Source organism: Entamoeba invadens (genome assembly GCF_000330505.1).
Source record: "Entamoeba invadens IP1 unplaced genomic scaffold scaff_1105074724362, whole genome shotgun sequence".
NCBI classification, from domain to species: Eukaryota; Evosea; order Mastigamoebida; family Endamoebidae; genus Entamoeba; species Entamoeba invadens.
In genome coordinates this window covers 122297-134916 of record NW_004440255.1, presented here as the reverse complement: position 1 = coordinate 134916, position 12620 = coordinate 122297, and the positions used below count along the sequence as shown (strand labels likewise).

Genomic DNA, 12620 nt, shown 5'->3' with positions numbered 1-12620 from the left:
AATCAATAGCGAGTATATTGTCATTTTTTATGGAGCAGTGTTTATCCAAAAAAGGTGTGTATGGTCACTGAATATGCACAATATGGCTCCTTTAACGATTTAATGAGACACAAAAAATCGGAAGATATCAAAATGAAGTTACGAGTAAAAATATGTCTTGATGCAGCACGGGGAATTGCTTATTTGCATGATAATGGGATTTTACATAGAGACATAAAACCTGATAATATTCTTATATTCTCACTCGAATACAACACCAATGATTCAATCAATTGTGTCAAAAGTGAGAATGAAAATAACGAAATTGTTAACGGCAAATTGACTGATTTTGGATCAAGTCGAAATGTTAATATGTTGATGACTAACATGACATTTACAAAAGGTATTGGAACACCTACTTATATGGCTCCTGAAGTCTTAAACCAAAAGAAATATAAAAGATCGGCCGACATTTTTTCGTTTGGAGTCACTATGTTCGAAATATTTGGGTGGAAGGAGGCTTACCCGAAAGATATTTTCAAATACCCTTGGAGAATCGCAGAGTTTGTGAACTCAGGAAATCGAATGGATAAACCAGAAAATATGCCTAATATGCTCTATATAACAATAGAAAAATGTTGGTGTCAAGATCAAAAAGAAAGATTGTCGATAAAAGATGTTATATTCGCATTAAAAGCTCAACTTTAAAGGTTTAATTATATTTAAACATTTATTTTTATAAAAAGGTTTAATTGTTTTTTCACATTTTTTTATGAAAAAAATAATTATAAAATTTTTATAATTATTAAACATTAATATAAATATTGTTATGTATTAACATTTTAATCTTTCAAATTGATTACTTACATTATTTTAATAAATAACAATAACAGTATTTCTTGTATTTAATGCTAAATTAAATTTTTTGATTAAATTTTGATTAATATCATTATTTCCAAAAAGTTTTATTGATAAAAATTCGATTATTTTATAAAATTCAAAATAGATTTTTTTTAATTGAACTTTTTATTGGCATTAAATAGAACGAAACGCTAAATAGAGAGAGTTCTTAAATACACGGAATATCAAAGATGATTATAAATCATGATTGTTACACAAATAGTTGTTTTAGACAAATATATAATATACAATCAAATATATTTTTTTAAATAATTAATTTTAATATATTGAAATAATTACTTTTAATGTTATTTATTATAATCAAACTACACTTCAAAATATTGTATTAAATGAAAATATAATATAATCAATTATTATTATGTGTATTATTAAATTTATGTATTTTTTAATTACATATTTTGTGTAATAAATACAATCAATAATAATTTATAATCTACACACAACAAATAAACAAATTAAATGATTGGGTTAATAATTTGTATTATTTAATATATATGTCTGTAAAAAACCAACTACACACAAATAAATTCAAACAAAGTATGGTAGACGAAGTGACCTTATTTGATTATTTGGACAACTACAAAAAAGAAACAATTTCGGAAGATGAATTTAAAGAAGGCATGGTTGTTTATTACAAGTTTGATAATTTAACCAGCGCTGCTAAAAAGATTGTTGAAACTTTGTTTATGTTCTTTTTTATTACGCAGACGGAAAAGGTGCTTTTAACTGGTGTGATGGAGTTATCACCAAAAGAGAATTTTCTAATATTGCAGAGCTCTTGCCAACTTCACTTGGAAATGACAAGATAAAAGGATTATGTTTCTATGTCTTCTTCATGGTAGACAAAAATTGTGATAAAACTTTAGACAAGTATGAGCTTAAAAGAGTTATGAAAAGGGGAGACAGTGATGGTTTGGATCAATTGTTTAATAATTTGGATGTTAACAAAAATGGAAAAATTACTTATGATGAATTCTCATCATATTTTTCAAATGAATTCAACAAAGCAATGAATAATTAATTTATCTATCTAATTTTAAAGTTGAGTAGATCAAAAAAATATTATAGTTATAACTAATAAAAAACTTCAAATTTTATTTAACATAAAGTAACGAATTGTGTAATCGTGATTATATATTGTTTATTAGCTTCGAGTTTTATTTAAATTTTATCTTGAAAATAATTTGGATAAAAATTTCTATAATAAATGCATATTTATCAACTTGTATATTTTAATTTTATAATTCATTATATATAAATAATCTATCAACATTATTTTTAAATAGTTTAATATACTATTCAAATTCTTATTTTAAATTTTGTATTACCATTTTATCATTCAGTTGTATTAAAAAAAGAAGCATTAATCAATTTGGAGGGTATTTTGCTTGATAAGTATCAGTAGAATCATCACTATCTTCACCAAACTTTGTTTTAATGTCGTATTGATAAGTAAATCCCGAAGGAAGTCTTGTTTTTGGTACGTCTACACCAATTACGTATTTTCCTGGTTGAAGTTTTGTTTCATTTTCTCGTTTGAAAGCTTTAATTAAATCAAAAGTTTTTAATTTATCTAAACTCTTGTATGTTTCTCCTTCAAATTTTTCAGCACTAAAATCGATTATTGCTTTCGATAAATTCTGTTTTGTTAATATTTCAAATACAAATCGGAAATCGTCTTCCCATGGAAAGAAATATGATTTTTCAAGTTCCAAAGTTGGGGGGCAGTTTTGTAATTCCAAGTTGTAGTGTTTTTTAATCGAGTTCACACATAAAATGAGCAGAGCTAATGAAATCATTTTAATTTTTTATTAGTTCACTTTTCTTTTTAAATCGATAATGAATTTGTCAGAAAAAATAACAAGTATGTTTTGTTACGGTTTGCTTATTGTGTTTAAACAAAAAAAACATTCCATTCATATTTTTTCAAAGCCAAGAATAATTTAAATATTGTAAACAAGTTTTTTGCTAAATTGGATTAGAACAAAAAACAGAAACACAAAAGTAATGGAATTTCAATTGTTTTAATTGTCAAAAGGTTTTATTTTTTGTTATACTTATTTGAAAATAAGTATTTGGGTGTTATTGTAAAATTGATGGGCTTTTAATAACTTCAAATTTTTAAATTGTTATTTTATTGTTTAAAACAATAATTATTTAATAAAGATCATTTGAAAACAAAAATTTAAATTTTAATTATTATTATCTGGTAATTTTTTTATATAATAATTATAATTTTCTCAAACTGTTTGAATCCACACAAACTATTTCATGACAAATTAAACAATAAGTATGTAAAATAACAATTTCAAGTACGACAAAATATTGATTTCTTGTTTGTTTATTTCTCTTCAATATAAACAACAACATTATTTTTGTTCTATATTAAAATGAAATTTGATAAACACATAATAAAACAAATAAAAGTGAAGATATAAGTTGAATTTGTTAAATAATAATTTAATATATAAACCTTTCAAAAATACTAGATTGTCAAATGATTATTTTTTATGTCCTATTTTACATTTCTTTTGCCCAAATTACTATATTGTCTTTTGATCGTTGGGAAAAAGATGTTAGTGTTGTGAAAGCTTCGATTGACGAAGATAATGAGAGTTACTCTTTCGAAGTACAAATAAATTTAAAGAGTCCAATTATAAAAGGAAATTTGATAATTACAGCAGAGAAACAACAAAGTGATGTTTTTGACTATCAATTACTATATAAAGGTGACATTAATAAAACAACAGGCAAAAAAAACCATCAAATTCCAAGCTCCTTCGGGATACTTTACAAAGGGGGACACTTTTTACATTTTATTTAATATAGACTACTTCCAAGGAACTTTTAATGACAAAAGTTGTAAATTCACACTTTTTAATCCAACTTAATTTAACTTGGTTATATTTATTTTATATAAATGATAAACGTCACATAATGTAAATAAAATGATAATTATTTATTTGTGGAGTTGGAAAACAAACCGGCTCGATAAGAAAAAAAATTTATTATTTCAACCAAAAAACAAATTTTTTTACATACAAAAAATTTGTATGTAAAAAACTCTAAAACTAAAATAAAATATTTTTTTATTATAATTATTTTCTTTCCTTTACGAACCGGATTTTTCCTCCAACTCGACACTCAAAAGATTTAATTAATAATAAATTTTTATTAACACTGATAATAACAAAAAAAACACATCACAACGAGTTAAATAATTTATCCATCAAATTTATGCACTCTTCGATACTTGGTCTTTCCGCCGCGATTGGGTTCCACATCAAGTTGATGATATCATACGCCTCACAATTCATATTTTCCAGACATGGTCTTCTTTTTCCGCTTGTCACGAAATCAGCAACGGACCACGCAAACTTGAATTCACTTTTTGGGTAAACTTCCCCCCACACCAGTGCTTCATAAAACGTGACTGCCAATGAGAATACATCAGCCGATTTCTTGTAGTGTTCTTTCAAAAGTACTTCCTGAGCCATATATTTTGGTGTTCCAATACCTTTAGTGAATGTCATGTTAGTCATCAACATATTAATATTTCGACTACTTCCAAAATCAGTCAATTTGCCATTTGCTTTGATCTCATCTTCAAGTGTAATGACTAAGATATTGTCGGGCTTAATGTCTCTATGTAAAATCCCGTTCTCGTGGAGATAAGCAATCCCATTCGCACAGTCTTTAATTAACTTCACCTTCATTTTTAAACCAATTTCGAAGTGCCGATTTCGATATCATGTCGGCTAAGCTGCCATATTCAGCAAACTCGGTGACCATACAGATGTGACTTGGGATATAACAAGCGCCATAGAAATGTATGACGAAGTCATTTCTGAATTTGTCCAACATTGCAACTTCCTTATTGAACTCTTCGATTGCTTGTTTTGTTGCTTGAGCGTTTTTCATCTTCTTAATCGCGACGATTTTCCCTTTGAAACTTCCTTTATAAACAATGCCGAAACTCCCTTCCCCAATCTTCTTAATTTCCTCCACTTCTCTGTAATTCAATTTGGTCGATTGCTTCGTCTTCGCTTCTACAGTGATCCTTTCGTTCGTTTGTTTACACGTTCTGATGTCAAGTCCGATGACCATAATATCTTCTTTGATTTCACACGAACACAGCGGTTTGATATATATCTCAAATTCACACGCAAAACCCCTCTTTAAATTCACAAGAGGAGGAACTGTTCTCACTTGATAGTAATCGCAGCCTTCTATCACACTGAACTGGACTTTCATATCATTTTTAGACGTATTTCCTATACAAATTAAGTCTCTTGCCTCAGCATCTACATCGATGGGTGTCCCTTCAGTGTTATCCAAATCAAATTTGAGGACCTTCTTGTTGCAGCACAAATCATGCGTTTCCCCATTTAATTGGAACATTTGAATGTTCGACCGTTTCATGGGGAAGACACAGATGTTCCTCATCTTCACTTCTTCCTTCTTCTTCAGTACTAACAAATAGAGTAATACTATAATAATAGAAACTATAATGATTAGTACAATAACAACGGAAAGGGGAATGCCTATGACAACACCCAAATTGATCGAATCAACACACTCGTCGCCGTCTTCAGAAGGTTTGTGTCTTCCACTGCATTCAGTGCACTTGGAGGAAGACGCTGAAACACAAAATTTGATTTGCGAGTAATGTACACACGACAAATTGATCACTACAAAATCATCAGAAAAGCACTTGTTGCACGAAACAGAGTCGTCACAAAGACTGCAATTTGCTGAACACGGGTGACACGTATAATCAAATCTGTAATATCCAATGTCACACTTGGCACACCCCGATGAAGTCTTATTTACACAATTTGTTAGATTGTCATACGAAACACATAATTTGGACACACTATTTTGTATCATGTAATACGATTCATTACAAGACAAACACGAAGTACTCTCCACACACGTCGCACATGATATGTCACACTCTAAACAGTCTTTCTCTCTTTTGTAATATTTGTCATTACAAATGGCACAGCCTATACCCGTCGGTAATGTTAAATGACACTTGTTGGTGAGCTCCCCCAGTGTTAAACAAGTCATTGAAGAGGTAAGGTAATTGCCATATAAACAACTAATACAGTACGTTTCATTATAACAACTCTCACATTGAGATGAACACTTATGACAGGTATCACTGTCTTTTTCTTGATAATACCCAAACCCACACCGTTGACATCCTTTGTTGGTTCTGTCTAAACACTTTGTCTCTGTTGCGCTCTTTAAATGAATTTGGAGGTTTTCATTTCCTTTTTTGTTGTCTTCTTCTAAATATTTTGTGACTTTTTTAAAAACTTTTTGAATCACTTTTTCAGTCTTTTTAATTTTCGTTGTTTTGTCGTCCAAACTGGTTAATTCAGTAATATAAACTTCTTGTAAGACGTCATCACTGAACGACTCAGAACAGATGCCGTCTTTCTGCTTAAAGCTATTAAGACATTCTAAACACAAAGAATGTGAATATGCTGCATGTTTGCAATTAGAAATGTTAGTCTTAGAAAGTGGTAAACAGAAAGTGTATTTACTCTCTGAATTGAGAGTATCTGTTTGATAAAAGCCATCGTTACATTGTACACACCCATATTTACTCGACTTTATACAACTTACTTGATCTTTGGAGACACACGTATTAGTGGAATACATCAGATAATTGGAAAGACAATGTTTACATTGGTTGCCTTCACAAAATGCACAATTTGAAGTCGAACACGTCGAACATCTTCCTTTGACAATTTCAGTGGATGAAGAAGAACACTTTGAACAGAAGTTGTTTGAATAAGAAGAGCAATTTTCATCAGAAGAACACTTCAAAGTATCAATATCAATAATAGCTGTGTTGGTGCACTTTAAAGATCTTATTTCACTGTTGTAATGCACACAAATTGAAGTATTTTGATTACACAATTGACAACTATTATTGTTGTCAAGGTACTCCCCATTGTTACACAGAAAAGTGTTCTGGTTTCGAATAGTTCTGTTCATTAAACTTGTCGAAGTACAAATTCCACTGTTTGGAGTGTAGTTATCTTGACAATTTACACAAGAAATAGTACCATTTGTTACTATTTGGTATTTACAATTAAGTGATAATGCTTTGCAGTCTGAATTAACTGAAATCATATTGTAACAATCACACGAACTAATAGAACGAGTTGAGGGAGTTACACAGTTTTGAACGGGTTGGCATATCCCATTGGACAAATAATTGTTATCAGTACACTTCAAACACTTTTCTGATGTCACTTGTATTGCACAATTGTATGTGTTAGTGTTGCAGATGTTGGTGTTATAATAAGTGTTGGAACTGCATTGAATACACGTGTTAGATTTGGTGTTTAATGCAAAAGGAGAATAACAAGAATTACATAAGGGAATACCAACTGATTTTGTGGTGCAATTTTTACAATAAAAGATGCCATTGTAACATCGTGCACATAAATATTCAGTGCTTTTATAAGTACCTTCTATACAACTTAAACATTTCTGATTGGAAAGATAATAGGGATCGGAACATGTCAAACAGTTCTTGTTCTTTGAATCACAAGAGTTGCAATTTTCATCAATTTTAGTACAAGGCACACACAATCCTAGTTCATTTGGATAAAATCGATTTTCACATTCGACGCATTTTCTTGTGAAATCAGAAGAACATGTTTTACAATTTGCATCGAATGTTTTGCAAGGCACACAGACTTTACTTTGAGTCGCTTCAAAGACGTAATTGGTGAGACATCCGGTGCATAACCCACTTGTTTGATTGCAGTTGCCATTACATGTGGTGTCACATAATTTACAGGTCTTGGTTGACTCGTCTGGATACATCCCATTTGTTCTACACGTCACACACTGTCGGCTGAATGATGGATCACATGTCAAACAATTTGAATCAAAAGAAGAACATGGATCACAAACAAATGCATTTGTATTGGAATAGACGTAATTGGTTAAACATCCAGTGCAATGCCCATTCATGTTATTACAACTCTTTCCACAACTTAAATCACAACCTTTACAAGTGAAATCATATTCTGTTTTTGGATAGTAATTTGGTTTACATTCAACACACTTTCTTGATGAATCAGAAGAACATGTCTTGCAATTAGAATCAAAAGAAGAACAGCTATCACATGCTTTTGAAATTGGATTTGTTACAACATAATTTGTTATACATTTTGAACAGAATCCTGTTGTCGAGTTGCATGTTTTTACCATACAAGTTGTAGAACAATTAACACATTTACCATTTAATAAATAAGTCCCACTATTTTCGGCACATTTGATACACATTCTTTCCCCACTCGAATCACACGATATACAATTTATATCAAATTTATTACAATCAACACAAGAAGTTGTTTTGGGGTCAGTAAACACTTTACCAAGTGCACATGATGTACAAATTCCATTTGTTGTATTACAATTACCACCACAAGTCGAGCCACAATTTATACAATAACCAGTTGATATATCTGGGTACATGTTAGTAGTGCAAGTTATACACTTTCTACTTCCATCTGAAGCACAAATTATACAATTGGGATCAAAAGAGAAACAACTTTGGCATACAATTTGTTTTGGTGTATATGGGACATACGTGTCTTTACATTGAGTACAAATTCCATTCGCATCACATGTGGAACAGGTACTATCACATGGATTGCACAAACCGTTAAGTAAATATGAAACACCATATGTACAAATTGCGCACGCTCGGTTTGTTGTTGAACATTTCAAACAATTTCGATCAAATTGAGAACACAATTGACACTGTCTTGGTGTATCTGAATTGATTGTATATAAATTATTAGTACATGTTTTACAATTACCAGTTTTAGAGTCACATCCATTTTCACAAGTTAAGTCACATTTAATACACTGAGTTGCATCAGTTGAGTTTGGGTAATATCCATTAGTACACTCAGTGCACATTCTTGAGTTAGTTGAACAACTAGTACACCGAGAATCTAAACTCGAACAGTTAACACACTTAATAGAAGCTGTTATGTTAAGTGTATATATAGTGTTTGAACAAACTAAACATATTCCAGTAACTGTATTACAACCATTGGGGTTACAAGTAGCATCACAAGGTATACAGGAACCATTGGAAATTGGGTAATACCCCATTTCACACCGATAACACATTCTGACACCTCCAACAACACATTTCTTGCAATTGACATCAAAAGTTTTACAAGGGATACAAGTCAATGAATTGGGTTCTTGTGCTAAAACATAATTATCGATACAATTAAAGCAATACCCCGTCGTTGTGTTGCATTTACTGTCTTTACAAGTGTCACTACATATTTGACATTTTTTATTTAAAACGTAAAATCCCTCGTTGCATTCCAAACAAGCGTAAGTTGTCATGTTACATATTTTACAATTTGCAATTGCAGAACATTCTGCACATTCTGTCAACGTTTTAAGAGTATACCCGGCGTTACATTCAACACAAAGATTTTGATTTGTTTTGTTGCTTATTTTACAATTATTTACATGACACTTTTTACACACATTATAAGTGTTGTATATGTTGTTCAATGCATACCCATTTTCACATTGAGAACAAGAGCCATATGTCTGTGTTGTGGAACAAGACCCAATTGCGCAATGGTTTATACAACATTTATATTTTTCATTAATTAAGGTTAAGTTGTTATCAACAGCACAAGCGGGGTCACATGTTCCAGTGTTATATAGATAACAAAAATAATCTTGCCCACAAAAATCAACCTTATATCCCTCTTTACACCGGGAACAACCATATACCCCACCGGGGGAATCATATAAACAAACTTCGCAATTAATTGTGGCACCACACGATTCCCCCGAATTTTGTTTGTGTGAATTTAAACCTTTTTGTTGTTGAGAGAAAGTAATAAATCGCCGGGTTACATTTTTATAATAGTCGTTTGTGTTGAGTATCTTTAAATTGGTGTTATTGAGTATAAAGTCGATGTATTTAATGTCATCACTCACGTGAATTTGAAGAGTTGAAATGATATGACATTCTATTTTCACGATATTTTCTCGAAGATATATAACTTCTTTTTCAGTAAAGAAACCAGTTTGTTCGCATATAATGTCTTCTTTACTGCTACAAAAAAGAGTACCTTTATCATCAGAACACCATTGAATCGCTTGTGAATAAACAATTAATAACGCGAACAACAAGGAGTTCATGTGTTAATAAATTAATTTGAAATGGATTTTGTTAGTATTTCAAATTAAAAAATATAAAAGAGTGTTATAAATCAGTTATTTTTAACTTTAATTTAAACTTAGAACAATTAAAAAGATTTTTATGTTAAAGTTTGCTTTATATATTGATTTTGATCTTTATTTTAGTTAAATGTTTTTAATCTTATAGTAAATTATCAATTTGTAAACTTATATTTAAACACCCAAAAACACTGTTTTTAATAAAAAGAAACAAACTCTTTTCATTTTATTCGAAAGTGAAAACAACTTGGAAAAAAAGTATTCAAAATTGGTTTGTTTTTGCTCACTTCTTTTTTAGTATTTTGAGTAAATTGGCAAATCATTATTTTGTTATTATAAAGGTGAGTGAAGTGTTTTTTAAAAAAAGTTTTTGTTCGTAAATGTTAAGGAAGTTTTTATTCATGTTATAGTTTGTTTGATAAATAAACTAAAAACAATTAGAACCAAAATTTATTAAAATTGAATAAAAATATATTTTATTTACAATTATTGTTGAATATATTATTAGTATTTAAATTATAAAATCAATTACAAAATTTAATTAATTGTTTCTAATTTGTTTATCTTTGGATTATTGAAAAACATTTTTAAATAATAACATGTAATTAAGAATTAAATCGATCAATACATACAAATCAAAGTATATGTTATATAATTGTACTTTAATACGTTATATAAACCAATGAGTAATAAATTAGTTAAACAAATTAAATATTTCGAATACAATTAAAGGTATTAATCCATCTCGATTAAAATCATTTTATTAATAGATTGTATTTAAAATCTATTTGTATATACTATATCATTATAAAATAATAAAAGTATTTATTTTCATTATAATGAAATGAAAATAAAACAATCTGTTGACATTTTTTCATTTTAGATTTTTTAATAAAAGAATTTCTTTTAAAAACACTAAGAAAATATAAATTAATTAATTACTAAATATATAAAAATTTAATTTTATAAAATAATAATAAAATTTATTATTTAAATTAATAGTTTGTTTTTTATTAGATAAAAAAATAAACTAATAAATTGTTATTTATTTTTACAATTGATTCAAAATCCCATAATAATAAAAAAAAGAACTATTGTTAAATATTATATAACAATTAAAATATATTGTTTCATATTATGAAATTTTCAAATACATAATTTGAAAAATAATATAAAAACGAGAATGTGAATATAGAGTTTTATTTAAGTTATACTTCTATAAAAATTGTATTTCGTATATATTATTTTATTGTTTTAATCACATTTTATAGCAATGTGTTATTTAAAAAAAATTGTTGTTAAAAAATGTCTTTGTGTTTTTAAAAGAAACTTCTCTGTATTGTTATTATGTTTTTTATTTTTTGTTGTTGTATATCATTTCATTCAATTAATAATCGAAATACAAAATTATAAAACAATCATTTTATAAATTTAAAACACGAAAATTAATTAATTAAGTAGTTATGTATTTATTACAAATAAATACTATACAAACTTTTTTAATGATTAATTTATAATCTTCGTTCATTCAATTCATAATCACAAGTACAACACTTTCTCGATAAATCACATTTTACTGCATAACAAAACTCATCATAAGCGTCCTCAGTACAAATCGACATTTCTGGGACACGATCACATACCATGGCATTACATAAACAATAAAAACATTGACAATCACAAATTCCGCACCAAAAAAACATTTTTGCACAAACAGCACAACTTTTCATTAAAAAATCTGTATTCCCAAATATAATTATAAAAATCTTTATATTTGTATGTATCACCACAACACCCACATGATACGCATCCGACACAATCTGCACATATCTGATCACATCCACAACACGTACAATACTCACAACATAACGATTTACTAATAACTTTAAATCCAAATATAAATGGCCACGTCACCACATCAAATAAACCATTAAAAAACCATTCCAATCCTTTTCCTAATAAGTTGAACATTTTTGAAATAAACTCCCAAATAGTATGATCCCCACAAAAATACTCACAACTGGTATGTTTGAAATTACAGCAAAACAACACACGAAAAGGTACACAACACCATGGAGTGTAAAAGGGACAATTACACAATTTGTCGTAATAATCACAATCCTGAAAGATACACCCCTGACAAAAAAAGTCGTGGTACCAAGGCGTTTCTTCACATTTATCACAATAATCACAAATACAATTACACCGTTTAAAAGACTCACAACAGTTCTCTGGACAACAGCAGTTATAACAACACACACAACATAAGTAAATGTCTGTGAAAAGACTTTCTATAAATAGCCAAATTGATTTGAAAGTACAAAGGTCGACACAGGAACTACACTTACTCTGTGAAACTTCGTCACAGTCGGCATCTATTTTTGGACCATGTGGTAACTCTATTTCTTCAAATTCATTCAATTCTGGATTATACTCCATTTCTGTTTCTTGTAGTTTGACTG

At 29.0% G+C, this 12620-nt stretch overlaps 2 protein-coding genes across 2 annotated transcripts; one reads left to right on the top strand and one right to left on the bottom strand.

Annotated features, from left to right (window-relative positions):
- Positions 1–102: 102 nt before the first annotated feature.
- Positions 103–687, top strand: EIN_437940 (protein serine/threonine kinase, putative; the record flags this gene model as incomplete). The annotated part of the gene is made up of 1 exon (XM_004255517.1): positions 103–687. The coding sequence occupies one exon, from the start codon at positions 103–105 to the stop codon at positions 685–687; it is 585 nt and encodes a 194-aa protein (XP_004255565.1).
- A 3416-nt stretch (positions 688–4103) lies between these two features.
- On the bottom strand, positions 4104–10119 carry EIN_437930 (protein serine/threonine kinase, putative; the record flags this gene model as incomplete). Its single annotated transcript, XM_004255516.1, has 2 exons — positions 4104–4535; positions 4606–10119. 2 exons carry the CDS (start codon positions 10117–10119, stop codon positions 4104–4106), a joined length of 5946 nt encoding a protein of 1981 aa, XP_004255564.1.
- Between the last annotated feature and the right edge of the window lie 2501 nt (positions 10120–12620).